The sequence below is a fragment of the Geotrypetes seraphini genome, chromosome 8 (genome assembly GCF_902459505.1).
Source record: "Geotrypetes seraphini chromosome 8, aGeoSer1.1, whole genome shotgun sequence".
NCBI lineage: Eukaryota > Metazoa > Chordata > Amphibia > Gymnophiona > Dermophiidae > Geotrypetes > Geotrypetes seraphini.
Window position 1 is genome coordinate 60,210,098 of NC_047091.1, and position 18,224 is coordinate 60,228,321.

General features: G+C 43.4%; 1 protein-coding gene across 8 annotated transcripts in view; it reads right to left on the minus strand.

The window, feature by feature from the left end:
* The window catches only part of BICRA (BRD4 interacting chromatin remodeling complex associated protein), a 283,868-nt gene that overhangs the window by 60,438 nt on the left and 205,206 nt on the right, over nt 1-18,224 (minus strand). For 7 of the 8 annotated variants that reach the window (XM_033954967.1, XM_033954971.1, XM_033954968.1 and 4 more), the window contains 2 exons: nt 10,955-11,236; nt 6,915-7,595 (listed from right to left, as the gene is read on the minus strand). In XM_033954967.1, the coding sequence (XP_033810858.1) occupies nt 6,915-7,595; nt 10,955-11,236 (963 nt within the window). The remainder of the gene's footprint in view (nt 1-6,914; nt 7,596-10,954; nt 11,237-18,224) is intronic. The other variant, XM_033954975.1, reaches the window with a different exon arrangement.

An 18,224-nucleotide genomic window follows, 5' to 3' on the forward strand; every position in this document is an offset into this window, starting at 1 on the left:
AGAATCCAGATAAGGCATAAACTTTGGAAGAATGGAAAGAAAGAACTCAAAATAGGTGATGAAATGAAAATTATAGTTGAGGACTCTTGAGGTCATCATCGAATTCTTGTAGATGCGACGACCAAATCTGTCCATCGTTTTACCTTCCCTTCCTGGAGGGACAGTAGCATACCCTGGGAAGGATGAGATCTTTTCAAAGAAGATTCAACGAGAAGGGACTGATGAGATAATTGAGTATTGTCAAAGCCCTTATGATATACAGTCTTATACCTATAGTCCAATTTGCCTGGAACAGCTGGAATGGTATAAGGAGTTTCCAGACAGCGGACAAAGGTTTGATCCAAAAGCTTATGGAGCGGAAGCCTGAGAGATTCAGCCGGAGGTTGAGGGAGATGCATGGTCTCGAGATATTCCTTGGAGAACTTTGAGCCAGTATCTAATTGAATATCCAAGTCAACTGCCATCTGACGAAGGAAAGATGAAAAGGAAAGTTGATTCACTAAAGCCGTGCCTCGAGAAGGACTCGAGGACGTTGAGGCAGCTTGGCCCAGCGAAGATGGAGACCTGGACAAAGGAATGGAAACCACCAGGTCCTCGAGGTCTGGAAGCGGAAGGCTCGATGGAAGAGGTGGCAACAGCTGAAGAAAAGGCTGCTTGCGGTGTGGCGTTACATGCCTGGATGAATGCTTCGATGAATGCTTCGATCTGTGCCTCAAAACAGGCCTCGAGGATTGAGGAGAACGCACCTCAGTCGAAGTCCCTAGAGAATGGATAGGGCTGGAGGCTGTGGAGCGAAGCAGTGGAGGCTGAGAAGAGGAACCTCGTTGCACTCACAAAGACTCTGCTCCTTGCTTCGAGTGTGAGGGTTCCCGTTGAGGCACTGGCAAAGAATCTGCTCCTTGCTGTCCGTGCCCAGTTGCCAGACCAGACACTCGCAGAGACTCTGCTCCCTGCAAAGAGTGTGCATGAGACTGAGACATAGGAGGCGGCTCAACCTCGAGGGAGACCACGGTATGCCCTGGCTGGATTTGTGAGAGAAGCTTCGGCCCCATGGTAGTAAAGAGCTGAATGAACTGCTTCTCCAACAAAGTCTGGAACGAAGCTGGCAAGGATGGATCCACATCACCAATGGGACCACCTGCACGGGCCTCGTGTTCCCTCGAGGCAGTGTGAGAGTGCTTGGACTTAGAAGCTTTAGGCACTTTAAGCACCACCGTGGGAATGGGCTGCTGCCCTATCTGACCTGAAGAGACAGAGGAAGGCATCCCAGCATGCGTCGAAGACAGAGCCGGTACAAACGAGGCAGGTTTGATGAGGCTCGGAGTGGAAGCTGTGGAAGCCGGAAGAGCTTCGGATGAAGTCAAGGGCGAGACACCCTTCGAAGACGAGAGTTCCATCGAAGACTCCATGCTGAAGAGCTGCTCCCACAGGATACAACGACGCTTAAAAGCACGAGACTTAAGTGTTGAGCAAGGCCGGCACGATTTCAGGAGATGTTGAGGCCCAAGACACCGAAGACAGTGTCGATGAGGGTCCGTGAGGGAAATCGCGCGCTGGCATTTGGAACACTTTTTAAAACCGGTTGCAGGCCGGGACATAGGCCGAAAAAGAGCCGAAAGATCGAAACCATGGGGCTGCGGCTGCGAGGCCTGCCCGGTCGAACGAACGGAAGAAAATATATATATATTTTTTTTTTTTAAAGAAAAGAATAAAGAAAAAACAGCGATTCGTGACAAAAATAACACAAAACCGCGGTAGTAGGGAAGGCACAAGTGGAATTACGGACTTCTCGGCTCCGCGGAAAAGTAAGAACTGAGGAGACGCGCCCTGCGCTGGGCAGGAAGGCACTCGCACATGCGCAGTGCGGGTGACTCGAAACTTCGAGTTTCTTCAAGCAAGTCTGCTTGCGAGGCATCCACATCGAGGCTCAGTCGGATGACGTCACCCACTTGTGAGAATACCTGATTGCTTGTCCTGGGATAAAAAACAGTCCTTGATTTTATCAAGGAAATGCTTTCCCTAGAATGCTCTGTTACATTTTCCCAATCAATATCGGGGTAGTTGAAATCACCCATTATTATCATGTTACCCAATTTCTTAGCCTCCCCAATTTCTGATAACATTTCATTAACTGTCCTTTTATCCTGGTCAGGCAGATGGTAGTACACTCCTATCACTATCTTTTTCCCCTTTACACATGTAATTTCTACCCATAGGGATTCTAAGGTGTGTTTCTGCTTCTATAGAATTTTCAGTCCACTGAATTCAAGGCCCTCCTTAAAATATAATGCTACGTCTCCACCAATTCGATCCACCCTATCACTGAAATGTACTGTAGTTTGTATCCTGGAATTAACAGAGAATTGAGTTACTTCTCATAAACTGAAATTGAGTAAAACAGTCAAAATTTATTTGGATTGGGTAACCAGATTTGTGGGATATGTTCCCAACTTTTGGCTATCAGATCTGAATTATAAATTGAAAAGTTCTTCCTGAATCCTTGGAGTAGAAGTGGACAGTTTCTTAGATTGAAAAATCAAGCAGATAAGATTATTAAGAACTCATTTATACTCCTGAAAAAATTGAGAGAAGTTAGAAAGCTTTATGAATTACAAGTATTTAGACTTATTGTTCAATCTTTAGTCCTTTCACAGTATCACACCTCGTCAAGGAGAAGAAAAGAGCATTTCTATCATATAAACGCATGGGGGAAACAGAAGCAAACATTGAATACAGGACAAAGTCTGCAGCGGTCAAAACAGCAGTCAGGGAGGCCAAACTTCGTATGGAAGAAACTCTAGCGAAGAACATAAAGAAAGGGGACAAATCCTTCTTCAGATACATTAGCGACAGGAAAAAGAACACAAACGGGATAGTACGCCTTAGAACGCCAGACGGGAATTATGTAGAAACTGACTCCGATAAAGCCAAACTACTGAATGATTACTTCTGTTCAGTCTTTACCTGCGAGGCACCAGGGCACGGGCCTCGGCTGGATGCAAAGCAATGCATGGATGACCCATTTCAGAAGTTTGAGTTCACACCAGCTGATGTTTACAAAGAACTGTCAAGACTCAAGGTGAACAAAGCCATGGGACCAGACAATCTGCACCCAAGAGTGCTCAGAGAGCTATGCGATGTTTTGGCAGAACCGTTAGCCATGCTCTTCAATCTCTCCCTAAGTACGGGGAGAGTCCCCCTGGACTGGAAAACTGCCAATGTTGTTCCTCTGCACAAAAAGGGTTGCAGAGCGGAGGCTGCGAATTACAGACCAGTAAGTCTCACATCAATAGTGTGCAAACTCATGGAAACTCTACTTAAAGGGAAATTGGACGCAATATTGGATGAGGGGAATCTGAGGGATCCCTGTCAACATGGATTCACTAGGGGCAGGTCATGCCAATCCAATCTTATCAGCTTCTTTGACTGGGTGACAGGAAAGCTAGACTCGGGAGAGTCTCTGGACATAGTGTACTTGGATTTCAGTAAAGCGTTTGACAGTGTCCCACACCGTAGACTATTAAACAAGATGAAATCGATGGGGTTAGGTGAGAAACTAACGGCATGGGTCAATGATTGGCTGAGTGGAAGACTACAGAGGGTGGTGGTCAATGGCACCCTCTCTAAGACATCGGAGGTGACTAGCGGAGTGCCGCAGGGCTCAGTCCTGGGACCATCCCTTTTTAACATATTCATAAGGGGCTTGACCCGAGGGCTTCAGGGAAAAGTAGCACTGTTTGCTGACGACGCCAAACTGTGTAATATAGTAGGTGAAAGCGATATCACGGATGGTATGGCGCAGGATCTGATCAAGTTGGAAAACTGGTCCTCAACATGGCAGCTGGGCTTCAACGCAAAGAAGTGTAAGGTGATGCATCTCGGCAGCAGAAATCCATGCAGAACATACACCTTGAATGGAGAAACACTAGCTACGACCTCAGAAGAACGGGACTTGGGAGTAATCATCAGTGCAGACATGAAGGCTGCCAAACAAGTAGAGAAGGCCTCATCCAAGGCAAGGCAGATGATGGGATGTATCAATAGAAGCTTCGTCAGCCGTAAACCTGAAGTCATAATGCCACTGTACAGAACCATGGTGAGGCCTCATCTGGAGTACTGTGTGCAATTCTGGAGGCCACATTACTGTAAAGATGTACTTCGAGCTGAGTCGGTCCAGCGAATGGCCACTAGGATGGTCTCCGGACTCAAGAGTCTCTCATACGAGGAAAGACTGGGCAAGTTACAGCTCTACTCTCTAGAGGAGCGCAGGGAGAGGGGTGACATGATTGAGACATTTAAGTACGTCACAGGTCGTGTCGAGGTGGAAAACGACATATTCTTTCCGAAGGGACCTTCAGTCACAAGGGGGCACCCGCTCAAACTCAGAGGAGGGAGATTTGGTGGTGACACCAGGAAGTATTTCTTTACAGAAAGGGTGGTGGATCACTGGAACAAACTACCGGTGCAGGTGATCAAGGCCACTAGTGTGCTCGACTTTAAGAATAAATGGGATATCCACGTGGGATCTCTACGTGGGTCGAGCAGCACTCTGACTTAATGGGGTGGGACAGTAGAGTGGGCAGACTTGATGGGCTATAGCCCTTTTCTGCCGTCATCTTTCTATGTTTCTATGGACTACTGTAATATAAGTTTCTTAGGTTGTACCAAGTCTCAGAAATCTCAACTTCAGCAGCCAGACATTTGTTCTGCATCTAAATATGATTCAATCATTCCCCTATTAATAAGTGTATCTTGGCTCCTGGTTGAAGCTAGGTTACATTTTAAAGTTTGTGGGGGGTTTAAAATAAGTTTTAATACAGGGAATTACTGGAAAATATGGCAGATTATTTCCAACTATTGGGATTTCCATCACCAAAACCTGCAAAATCTCAGAAGTTGTTAGGCAACTCATTACCCCACCAAGCAGCACTAATCTGGAATGCTCTTCTTTTATCTATTAGGGGAACTACAGATTATCTTTACTTTAGAAGACTAAAACTTTTTTGTTTAGAAAATAGATATTAGGCTTGTAATGATCTGAAGTCATTTTAGTTGGTATCTTTTAATTGTCATTGTGTTGATTTTATTATTATTTTTATTTCGATGTAATTCCCAGTTACTGTCTAGTTGCTCTTATTGTTAGCCACTTTGAACCTAACTGTGGGTTATAAGATCTTTTTTAATGTAATGTAATGAAACAGTAAGCATACTACTAAATGCTGACAGCCTGATTTGGGAAAGATTTATCAAAATAGATAAAATTCCTTAGAGCTTCACTTCTTAAACACTTTACGGACTGATAACTAAAGCACAGTTTCATTACCCACAAAGACTGGCAAAAGACTCAAAAGGATAGCGGGAATATCACATCTTATCAAAGATGCCGACAATCAAAGTAATGCTCTGGAAAGCAATAAGGCTTCCTGACTGGCCGTAATAGAGGGTGTGCGTAGTTAAGAATAAACCCACTACTGGAAGGAAATCTGCACTTGTGCAGAGGTTTTCAGTTCATACCGATCTCTTCAGGAACATTCTATTTTGCAGAGGCATCATGAGAATAGTGGCTTACCCCTAATTCATTCATGCACATTATTCCAGAAACATAAATGCTATGAGAAGTGTTGTTGAGTCAATCAAAAGGTTGAACATTTAGCACATAAAGAGGAACACCTCTCCAATAAATGGAAACTTATTGCCAGAGGTGTTGTGTTGCCTTGAACAAAGAACTGAAGCACATGTCAATCCCATAGTGGCTTGTATTTTCATGGGTTACATCTTAGAAACCTAGCTCCTAACCTTAAGACCTCCAAGATAAAGTTTTTGAGCAACTGGTGATTTATTTATTTAAAATCATTTATAATCTACCTATCCCACATTCTAAGACTACCAGGTGATCTTCAGCCTGTGCCTGTCAGCTGTAGTTTGAATTTAGACCTGGGTATTCAATGCTGGGCCATGTCTGGGCCGAGAAGCCCGAGAAGATATACAAATGCCAGCTGATATTTAGTTCTTGTACCTATATACCTAACTGTGAAAACCTAGGATTGTATTTTTTTGTGCAGTTCTATCTGATCAGTTCAGTATGTAGATACTAATACTGAATACTCATTCATCAGGTGCAACACTCTAACCATTATTGAGTAATAATTTAGTAAATGAAATGATAGAATGAACACTGCGTTCAACATTTCTATTCCACAAATCTGGAACTGCTGTCCTCTACACAAATATGGAGAGAGAAATCCCAGCGAACTCTACTTTTATACAAAATTATAACTGGATATTAATGGGAGTCACAGTCTATGGCCTTAGTAAGTAGATAAATTTACATTACAAATACATAAGGCAGTGTAACAGTGGGCACCACCTTTAAGTAGTACTTTAAAGGTGGTCTTAGTTGATGAAACTCACTCTTAGGCTATATTAGAGAAGAACCAACATTAGACAAGTTTAAAAGTTAATTGAATACCTTTGCTTATAAAGATGCCTTCGAAAATTAAAACCTTCATTCAACAATAATATTACCATTGGAATACATTTTCATTATTCTATTTTAAAAATGATCTACTCTTTCTTTCTTCCCTGACCTATCATGTTAACCTTTAATGTCGCCTTTCTCTAAAATATTGTAGTTCTACCTCTTCTCCTCCTGTTTCTGTATGTTTGTCTTCAGAATTTGTCCTTGTACGTATAATTATGAGCTTCTGTTATCCTTGATTTTAATATATGTAATTCGCTTTGAAATAATATTATAAGCGTTTGGATCAAATTTTTAATAAACTTGATAACCTGCTAAAATCTGAGGGCTAGTAGTTTTAATATCCTGGCAAGAGTAACTACAAGTTCTCAGGCACTAGGAAGTGTTTCTTGCTTTCATGCAGATACTTTTCCTACTATTGTCTTTGCTTATTTACCTGTTGGAACCGCTCCAGGAGCTGCTTCTGTTGAGGAACAGGATTGGAAATGGCAGAGAGTGCCTGGAATTGATTTGGTGCCATCTGAAAGCTCTTTTGCTGCTCAGGTGTGAGATGGAGCGCTTGGGAGGGTGGATGTGGTTTGATTTGGGCCTGTGTAGGAAACTGGAGCTGGAATGTGTGTTGCTGCTGCTGTTGGGCCTCTCCTGGAATTGGGATCTGAACCTCAGCTTGGGACTGGATTTGAGCAGCAAGCTGGATGTGAAGTTGCATGTGGGGAGGCGATGCCAGCTGAGGTTGTGCCTCTGCTGCTTGTAGCTGTGGCAGGTGAGGCTGAAATGAGGGTTGTACCTGAGACTGCGGGGAGGGGCGCAAAGGGTGCTGGGCAGGGCCATGAGGAGATGAAGCCATCTGATTCTGAATCACAAACAAGTTTTGCATTGGCATCTGCGGTGTGCAGGAGCGAGAGAGTGGCTCAGATGGGGGTCGTGACAAGGTCTGCGGCTGGGAAGGTGGCCTGGAGTGAGGCTGGGAAGGAGGCCGGGAGAGAGGCTGGGGCTGTGATGGAGGGCGAGACTGGTGTGGTGACTGCATCTGTGACAGGTGAGCAGGCTGCAGCTGGGGGCTCTCCCCCACTGATGGATGAGGTAGTGAATGTGACGGAGAGGCTCCAGGAAGCTTCTAAACAAAAAGGAACAAATAAAGATATTAAATTAAGCAAAGATCAGTTGTTATGGCACATATACAAAGCTGTTCTCCAAATATCTCTGCTTATGGCACAGTGGAAAGAAAATAACTTTACTTAATCCTGAAACTGCAGTATATAAATAATAAACTGAACATTATTAATAATGAAAAAATACAAGACAGACTTCTAGATATCAATATATCACTCTAGCCTAGTCTCTAAGGGAAATTATTTAGGGGTCATTCTGCCCAGTTTTCTATGGATTTGTCCACATTCCCCCAAATTCTGTAAAGGTCACCCAAAGTTAGGCACACAATTTTGGGCAAGGACCACAGAGCCATGCACAAACTAATTAGGCAAGAACAGTCAATTTATTAGCATTACCAAGTACTTATTTGGCAGTAATTAGGAGTTACACATGGATTTGCACTGTGCCCTAGTCTATAACACGCACACCTAAATTTCACAAGGCACAATTCAAAAGGGGATGTGGCAATGAGAGAGGCATGGGCAGGTCAGGGCCTGTCTCAGAAATTAGGCACAATGCCACAGAAGTGAGAAAACTGCAAAGCAAGCAGTTCTACAAGATCCAATATGGAGGAAGAAGAAATAGACCTTAGAGTCACATAAAAAGTCTTTAATTGTACATGCAAAAGCTGATGCCCAACAGGCCATGTTTCACCGTACATGGGCTGTGTCAGGGGCAGTGAAAGCAATAGATGTAAAAACCACAAACTTCACCAACTGGCAAGCAATGTTTCCTCTCCTGGGTCATAATGCTCACTCCAGTAAACCTAGGCGCTTTGACATTCTCTCCTTGGAGAGAAGTTCAGAGCTAGGGCAAAGAGGTCCTGGCAGACATGCCTCCAGCTGAGCCCTTTTTTGTTCAGGATAATGATGTTTTAGAAGATTCAGCCATTGGGAGGAAGCTGTGAATCTTAGCAACAGATCTATAAGGATGGATTTACACTCTTCAAACACTACTGGACTATTGCTGGTACAAGCAGGTTTCCAGGTGCTTAGGATTACTAAAGCACCCAAAATGTTGGTGCTGTTGATTAAAACTGCTAAGCAAAGAATGAAAAAGTGAAGGAAGTGTTGGATAAGGAATTGGAGTTCCTCAAAAAGAATGACACACATCTTGGAACATCTTTATGAGGACTGCAAAAAAAATGTAGAACTATTTAGCAAAGAACTTAAGTGTGAAACTTGAAAAATTTAAGAGACTGGAAATATAGTCTAAGGTCTACTACTTCTTCCGCGATATTATATACCACCTGCATTTGCATGCCTAACTGCCATCGGTTGGGCGTAAATGCTCACACCCAAAGTTATAATGGGAGACTGACTATATAATAAAGAAACTACCAGTGTGGAGAAAATGAATAACTCATTAGCTGTACGCTCAGAGAAATAAAACTCTGAAGAGGGGGTGAGAACCTCCTCTTGGGGTAAGAGTTTACCATCCAATCATTGCATATGTTTCATGAAAAAACACTCTCTGAACACTGGTAAAACATGTATTGATAATTAGACTTGCTTGTAAGGCTGGCGTAAATATTCAAATTTACGCCACAAATTTACGCCACAAATCTCACTGGATTGCTAGTTTGGAACACTTATCTTGTAAGTATAGCTCTCAGAGGTCTCAACGCGGCCCCGTTTCGTGTTCTGCTTCAGGAGACCCAGAAACACTTAATTGAACGATGTACTCATTGAGACTCTGTACAACAGTAACAGCTTTCCATGAGAAAATCAATTGCAAACTTCCAAAGTTCCAAGCAACCTGGTAGTTTCTTTATTATATAGTCAGTCTCCCATTATATACATAGCCTTTTACTGACTATTGTTTATAGACAGTCCCTGTAATTTGCTATAACGAAGTCACACCCAAAGTTAGGCATGAAATGTGCGCTAAGCTAGTATTCTGTAACAATTGTACCATGTAGAGTGCCCTTTACCAATTACTAGGTTAGCATGGATCATCCCAGCACTTAACTTTGTGGGCCAGTTATTGAATTTCCCCCATTACGCATACCAATGCATTGTCACCTTGTAGCAACAATAGTCTGCCTTAAGTACTACTCTCCTCACCCTTAGTCATGATTTCCATGCCTTGTCTCAAAATCACAGCATTCTTTTACAAGCGTTAACACTCCAATTAAAAAAACAACTATGAACCTCAATACTGTACTCCTGTTTGTCTAAACTACTTACCTAATACTTATGTTATATACCTCTCATATTTATATCTCATCTGAAAACCTTTTAACAAATACCTATCCACAGATTAATCACTGACATAGGAAGGTCAAGTTTTCTAACCATTGATAGATCTAGAGCCAGAAGCAAGGAAAAAAGGCCATCCTTTGAAGGAAAGCATGGCTTTTGCAGGCAGGAAGTAGTGCACAACTGGAGAGGAGCAACAGAAGAAAGTGCTGGAAGGCATTGGAGGCAGCAGACTTCAGGGTTAGCAAGAACCAGGAGCCAGAGCCAGAGCAAGAGCAGGAAGGAGGAAATTCAAAGAAGGAACAAGAGGTCAAGTGTCACAGATAGTAAACTTTGAGCGGTGCAGCTGCACCCCAGGGTCAACATCCCCCAAACTCAGAGCTGGTTTGGCACGTGACTCTCACGTTGAGGAACGCTGCTTAACTATTGGCTGGTATGCAGAATGTCACTTCTCCTGAGGTTTTGGAGAATTTTAAACTGCAAATGTTAGGCATAGAATATTTTTAAACTTCCTAATGGATTAAAAAAAACTATTTAGTTAAAAGATACTTATTGCCCCTTTTTACTTCAACTAAATTGTAGTTTATTTAGGAGCTGAATGTTCTTTTCAGCAAATCTTGATACACAATTTACTCTACCATAGAAAGTGAAATCACACATGATTGATTGATTTATTTTAGTCTCAATTATCTGCTTGTTACTTAACCTGAGATCCCAAGCAGATTACAATCAAATTAAAAATCTTTCTGTTTGTGACTTTTCCTTAACAAATACTGGTTTCCAGCACATTATTAAAAGCTGGAAAAGATACCATTTAACACAATTTCAGTGTTCTTAGTTTGGGGAAATTTTCTTTTAAGTTTACAGTATTTTTTTTCTGTTATATTCCCTGGTCTGGCTGTATGTTTAACAAGGATGTACTTGGGGTTAGGGGGATGCTATCAGATTTCTGTGCTGCACCATCCCACCCTATAAAGGAAAGCAAGCAAAGCACTCCTCCCCCCCCCCCCCCCAGAAAGAGGAATGATTTGAGTGGCATTAGTACATTCTTAAGAAGAAAAAGGTGAGGGAAAAAAGAGGACCAAAGCAGCTTGGTGCAAAAGCACAGTGGAAACAAGGCTACCTGGCAAGCCAGAGCCTGCTGGGGCTGTCCGGCTGCAAACTGAGGTATCAGACTAGGTGCTTTGGACTCCGTCACCGCTGCCAAGTTCTGAGGTAGCTCTTGGCCAGCGCTGCCAGCACTGCTGCTGACTATCACCGAGGCGGGCACACTGCTGGTGGTGCTCAGGGTCGTTGTGGTTATGCTGTAGATGGGAAGAGATGACGGAGCCGAGGACTGGCTTAAGTTGCTCTCCTGTGGCATTTTCAGGGCGGCTGGGTAAAACTGCTGCTGGCTCCGATCCTTCTGAAATTTCCAACAAATTTAGCAGACACCATATTTAACCTTCCTTTAGCTTATATTCTGAACCCTAAATTGCCAGTATCACAAAGACTTTCAGGAAAGGCTACGTAACTACATAAATAACAAAAAAACAAACTCAGTGTGGCAATTTTTATGCATCCATTTCACATCTAATAGAAGCCCCTTCTGTTAAATGGAAATATGGCTGAAATAGGTGGTCTTTTAAAAATAATTAAAATAAAACAATGGCATAATATAAGCCTGTGAGGGGTATGACTTTACTGTGTAGTAATAGATTGCTTTCTATACGATAATGTACCAACTATACAGAAAAGAAAGATTAGGTTCTTTTCTCAATAATCTTCTTTCTTGTAGATATGTCTGGTGGTCTTGAACTGTAGGGTTTTGCATCTGAACCCGCAAATTGCTTGCAGAAAACTGTCAATCATTTTTTCAACTCCACTTCCTTCCCAGGGAGCTGCTCCTGTCCTCTCAGTCCGTACAAAGGCAAAGTAACACTGTAATAGAAGATATACTAATCGGAAGGAGGGAAACGGGGAAGAATACCAGACAGTACAATTCTGTTCTGCTCTGTAACGAACATCGCTAATAAACAGTCTAGCAGCTGTTATAAAAGGTAATACTTCCCTTTATTAAAACCTTTCCAAAACTCCTCACAGAGAAATAGCAAAAGCAACTCAGTATTGTGACCTTTCCGAATTCAAACTGAAAATCTTCCAAACAACCATTAGATGTGACAAAATCCTCTAATTGCAAAAGCACCACCTTTTCCAGAACTTTGGCCATAAACATCAAATTTGAGATGGGGGAAATATTCTCCACCCTCAAAACATCTACGGAAGGTCCTTTAAGAATAGGTCGAACAACAGCCCACTTTAACTGATCTGGGACCTGCCCAGATACTGGAGAATGAGAAAGAATAGCTTCAAGAGAAGGCACTATATCAGTTTTTAAGGCCTTCAATACACTAGTTGAGCATGGATTTAAAGTACAATTAGAAGCCCTTACAAACTCAATAGCTTGCATAACATCCACTGTGGTAATCGGTGCAAAATCATTCCAGGTACCTACATACTCTACATTAGTACATTCCCCCTGAAGTAGCAAAGAATTGCCTCACATAGATATCTTATTTAAAAAGTAACTTGCAACTGTTCACAAGTTGGAAGCTTACTAGTCCTAGGTGTAATCAAATCGTTCACAATTGAGAAAAACTCCCTGAAGGAGCTATCGCAATCTGCTGATCAAAATACTGCTTTTTCAAGGAGAACACCAGTTCCTTGTAACCAGCTAGGGCCCCCATATGTGTATCCTTAGTAGAGGAGTCAGGGCACTTCTTCCATCGTCGCTTTAATCTCCACAGGCTCCTCTTTTGTTCTCTCACTTCATCAGTATACCATGAATTACCGTATATACTCGAATATAGGATGATATTTTTGGTTAAAAAATGGCCCAAAAATAGGGGTCTCGTCCTATATTCAGGTCATCACCCGACCCCCCCCTCCCCTACTTGATGCAGGGTTCTGATAGGCTGGGACAGGATTGATTCCTCCCATCTCCCGTCCCAGCACGGCCGATACAAATCATTTTTTTTTACCCCTCCCCCCCCCCGGTGCACCTCATTCTTTTTGATGCTTCCTGTACTCTTTCTAATTTTCCTTGGTTTTATCCTTTTTCCACTTCCGGAATGATTTTTTCTTGTCCCCTATTACATTCTTGACTTCATTGGTTATCCATGCCGGGTCTTTTGCTTGATTCTTTTTGCACCCTTTCCTAAATCTGGGTATATATAGGTTTTGCGCTTTGTTTACTGTGTCTTTGAATAAGGACCAGGCTTGCTCCACCTTCTGTGCTTTCCTGGAGCTGTTCCTGAGTTTCTTCTTCACTATTTGTCTCATGGCATCATAATTCCCTTTCTTGAAGTTAAACGTTGTTGCAATGGTTCTCTTCCCCTCTGGCACTACTATTTCCACTTTGAACTGGATCATGTTGTGATCACTGTTTCCTAATGGTCCCACTACTTCCACTTCCTTGGCAGGTCCTTTCAGCCCATTGAGGATTAAGTCCCTCTCGTTGGTTCCTTGACAAACTGTTCCAAGAAGCAGTCCCGTACAGCCTCCAGGAACTCCGTTTCCTTTGTACATTTTGAAATTCCAAGACTCCAGTCTATCCCGGGATAGTTGAAATCTCCCATAACTATGGTATTTGCGTTTTTGCATTCCCGTCTCAATTCGGCTCCCAGTTCTGTATCATTTGCTTCAGTTTGCCCAGGTGGGCGGTAGTACAGTCCCATCTTTATCTCGGCTCCCTTTCTTCCCGGTATTTTAACCCATACTGACTCCAGTTGGTCATTTGACGCTGCTGCGTCCACTCTGGTCGAGTGAATGGTGTCCTTTATGTATAGTGCTATTCCTCCTCCTTTCTGATGTGTCCTATCAAGTTTATTATAATATTTGATATAATCGCAGTATCCAAATCCAATGCGATTTACAAAATTAAAAGTAGGAAAATAAAAAAAATAAAAAATTTACAGCAAACAGGGTATTAAAAACAATTATGACGTTAAAAACACTACAGAAAACAAGGGAGAGCTTGTACCCTGGCAGTACTATGTCCCATTTGTTTTCCTCGTTCTACCATGTTTCCGTGATCGCTATGATGTCTAGGCTCTCATCTTTGGCCACGACTTCTAGTTCCCCCATTTTGTTCTTTAGGCTTCTTGTATTAGTGTACATGCAGTTCAGGTCTTGGTATTTTTTCCTCCTTGTTATTTTCCCTTGTGTTTCATTTTTCTTTCTGTCCCCTACCTGTCCTGCAGACTCCTGGTTATTGATCCCTTGTTATTCCCTTGTAGTACGTTCTTATTATCCTCCTTTTGATCCTCCCCTTCATCTTGCTCCATTTTGTCTTCCGCTTGTAATACACTCCTCTTAACCTCCTCTTGTTTTGTCTGGCTCCCTTGGATTTTCAGCTCCTGTTTTGTGCCATTAGTGTCTTCCCAACACTTTCCCCACTCAGTATCTTCTCGGGATACTGTCTTCCGAATCATCGACACCTGGTCGACTGTCGGCTTTCTCCTTCTTCTTAGTTTAAAGCTTGCTCCATTCCTCTCCTGACGTTGTTTGCTAGTAGTCTAATTCCCACCGTGCTCAGGTGTAGTCCATCTCTCCTGAAGAGCTTGTTTTTGCCCCAGAACGTTGTCCAGTTCCTCACGAAGTGAAATTCCTCTTCCTCACACCATCTCCTCATCCACGCATTTATTGATTGTAGTTCCGTCTGTCTCTTCACATCAGCCCTCGGTACCGGCAGTATCTCCAAGAACGCTATCCTCTGTGTCCTCATCTTCAGCTTCCTTCCTAAGATCTTGAACTGTTCGGTAAGTGCATTCCTGCTGTTTCTCTCCTGGTGACATCATTAGTCCCGACGTGGACTATCACTGCCGTCTCTGCTCCTTCCAGGATCCTTTCAATTCAGTTGACGATGTCTTTAGTTCTTGCTCTTGGGAGACAGGTCACCAGCCGATCCTCTCTCCCTCCTGCTATGTGACTGTCCATCCTACCAGGATTGCAGATTCCCCTTTTTTCAGCTTCCGCTGCAGTTACAGGTCTGTGTCCTTGGTGTGCTTCATTTCTTCTCCCTCTAGGCACTGGTAGGATCTTGCCTCTTTTTTCTGGAAGATTCCTCCATGGTTTCCTTCTGCCCTGGTGTCAGGTGGTTCTAGTCCTCCATTTAGTGCATCTTCCTTGTTCCTGCTCTTCTCATGTTCTTGTTCTTCCATTCTCATGTAGGCATCCTCGATGAACTTCTCGAGCTCCCTGACTTGTTCCTCGATGTACCTTTTTCTCATAGGATCTTCGGCTGTCTGGAACGGGTCTTCTGAGATGTAGAGTCCCTCCAGTTCCCGGATCCTGTGTTTCAGACTACTAACCTCGCTCTTCAAGCTTTTCAGTTCCCAACATCATCTGCACACATACGACTGCCTCCCCGAGGGAAGGTAGTCGTACATGTGGCAGTCCATGCAGTATACTGGGAAGCTCATCCTCAGGGTTCCTTCAGCTTCCATTCTTGTTCGCCTCTTCAAGTCCCTGTACTCTTTGCTTTTGTGCTCACTCCTGTTCCTGGTTCTTCCTTACCTTCTTCGTCTTCTGGTTTCCTTCGCTTGTGCGTGTGTGCTGTCTGCCTCTTCCTAGCCCTCTGTGCCTGCCAGTTCCTTTTGCTTGTGTATGTGTGTGTGTTCTCTCTTGAGTCTGTCTTTTTCCTGTCCCCTTTCTGCTGCCTTTTTCTGCTGTTTGTGTGCGCGTATGTGTGTGCGTTCTCCCTTAAGTCTGCCTTTTCCTGTCCCTCTTCTGCTGCCTTTTTGCTTGTATGCATGTATGCGTCTGCTCTTCCCTCTAACTTTCTCTCTCCTGCTGCTTCCTTTCTCTTGCCTGCCCAAGCTCCGAGTTGACTTCGCTGGTTGGCCCCGCCCCTTTTAAGGGGAGCTTTGGTGGTGGGCGGAGCTAACTCTCGCCGATTCCCCCCTGTAGTCTCCTGCCTCTTCTTCCCCTCATGCACTTTTGTTCTTGCTTTCTGCTCTTCCCTCTAACTTTCTCTCTCCTGCTGCTTCCTTTCTCTTGCCTGCCCAAGCTTCGAGTTGACTTCGCTGGTTGGCCCCGCCCCTTTTAAGGGGAGCTTCAGGGGTGGGCGGAGCTATCTCTCGCCAATTTCCCCCCTGTAGTCTCCTGCCTCTTCTTCCCCTCATGCGCTTTTGTTCTTGCTTTCTGCTCTTCCCTCTAACTTTCTCTCTCCTACTGCTTCCTTTCTCTTGTCTGCCCCAAGCTCCGAGTTGACTTCGCTGGTTGGCCCCGCCCCTTTTAAGGGGAGCTTTGGGGGCGGGCAGAGCTAACTCTCACCGATTCCCCCCTGTAGTCTCCTGCCTCTTCTTCCCCTCGTGCGCTTTTGTTCTTGCTTTCTGCTCTTCCCTCTAACTTTCTCTCTCCTGCTGCTTCCTTTCTCTTGTCTGCCCAAGCTCCGAGTTGATTTTGCTGGTTGGCCCCGCCCCTTTTAAGGGGAGCTTTGGGGGTGGGCGGAGCTAACTCTCGCCGATTCCCCCCTGTAGTCTCCTGCCTCTTCTTCCCCTCGTGCGCTTTTGTTCTTGCTTTCTGCTCTTCCCTCTAACTTTCTCTCTCCTGCTGCTTCCTTTCTTTTGTCTGCCCAAGATGGCCACTGTCAGCAAAATCGCACCAAAAACAGCCTATGGAAACTTCCCTGAAAGAGGAGGGAGGGCCTGGGATCTGGGTACAGAAACCTTCAAATTGGCCTTTTCTCCATAGGCTGTAATAGCCTTACTCACTGTGCCATATGGTACCTGCTTGCTTCAGCATAGAATTCAGCTAGACCACTATTAATACTAGCTGAGCCAAAAAGGAGCCTAACAGCAAAAAATAAATAAATTGGGGATGCAAGCAGCTAAGCAGGGGACAGCCCTGAACTTCAAAAATACAAAAGCAGGCTGGCTAGCTAGGTGCCCCCGAGGGCTGATCCTGCTAGCAGCAGACTTCAATAGCGAGAGTCGGCGTCTTCTCCCAGGCAGAGGTGCCAATAAGTGGGAACCTCTGAGCACCGAGCCTCTAATCAAATACTTTAGAAAAATACTCGAAAATAATAAAACCACAGAAACACTTCTGAGCAACTTGCAGAAAACAAACTGAGGGCGCAGGAGGTGGAGTTGAAAGTTTCAAATTTTAAGTTTAATTAGGTTTGATAGACTGCTTAAAACCATCCTAAGCGGTTTACATAATACAAAGCTAAAAATAATTTAAAACAGGGAGGCTAGACATAAACAATTAAAACAATATAAGAGACTGTTTACAATACAAACAATGGGGAGACTGCATAGGATACAAAAGGAAGTTGGCAAGGGTTACATCATTTCATAAAAATTTGATAGGGAGGAGAAAAACAAAAGGGAGTGTAGTTTAGCAGAAATCAGGCTCCAGATCTACACCCCAAAGGCGTCTTTAAAAAGAAAGGTTTTAAGGTTTGCTTGAATTTGGCAGGATTGGTTTCTTGTCTCATATTCGATGGGAGTGAGTTCCACAATGTGGGAGCTATGACCAAGAAGATTGTTTTGCAGGTCATATCATAGACTAACTGGCGAATAGAGGGAATTGCAAGATTTTGTTACGATGATAGGGAACTAACAGCTTATCAATGAATGCGGGCAAATTAACTTCATTTGAAAGGAAACTCTGGAATGAGAGGGCATAGGATGTGATAGGCTCCAGAGTAATCTAAGCAAATTCTTTTTTACAGAAAGGGTGGTAGATGCGTGGAACAGTTCCTGGAAGAGGTGGTGGAGACAAAGACTGTGTCTGAATTCAAGAGGGCCTGGGATATGCATGTAGGATCTCTCGGAGAGAGAAAGAGATAATGGTTACTGCGGATGGGCAAACTAGATGGGCCATTTGGCCTTTATCTGCCATCATGTTTCTATGTTTTCTATGAAAATAATCCGGTGGGCTATAGGCAACCAATGTGCATTTATCAGAAGAGGAGTGACATGATCATATTTTTTTGCACTGAAGATAATTTTTACTGTCTTGTTCTGAATTATCTGGAGTCTTCTGATTTCTTTTTGTATACTTCTCTGAAAAAGAGAATTACAGTAATCTAAATTATGATTGACAGTTTTCTGCAAGTAATTTGTGGGTTCAGGACCACTAGACACATTGCACTAAAATTGTCATTTAAGCACTGGACATAAGCTGAAACATTTAAAAGATGCAAGTTTATGAATAGTCACAATGGGAGTAATTCTGTATCTGTGTGCCTTTCTGGAATCTATCCTATAAAGCAGTGCTTCTCAACTCAGTTCCCGAGGCACGCCTAGACCCATCAGGTTTTCAGGATATCCACAATGAATATGAATAAAAAGAGATTAGGTTCTTACCTTGATAATATCTTTTCCAATAGATAGAAATGGTATACT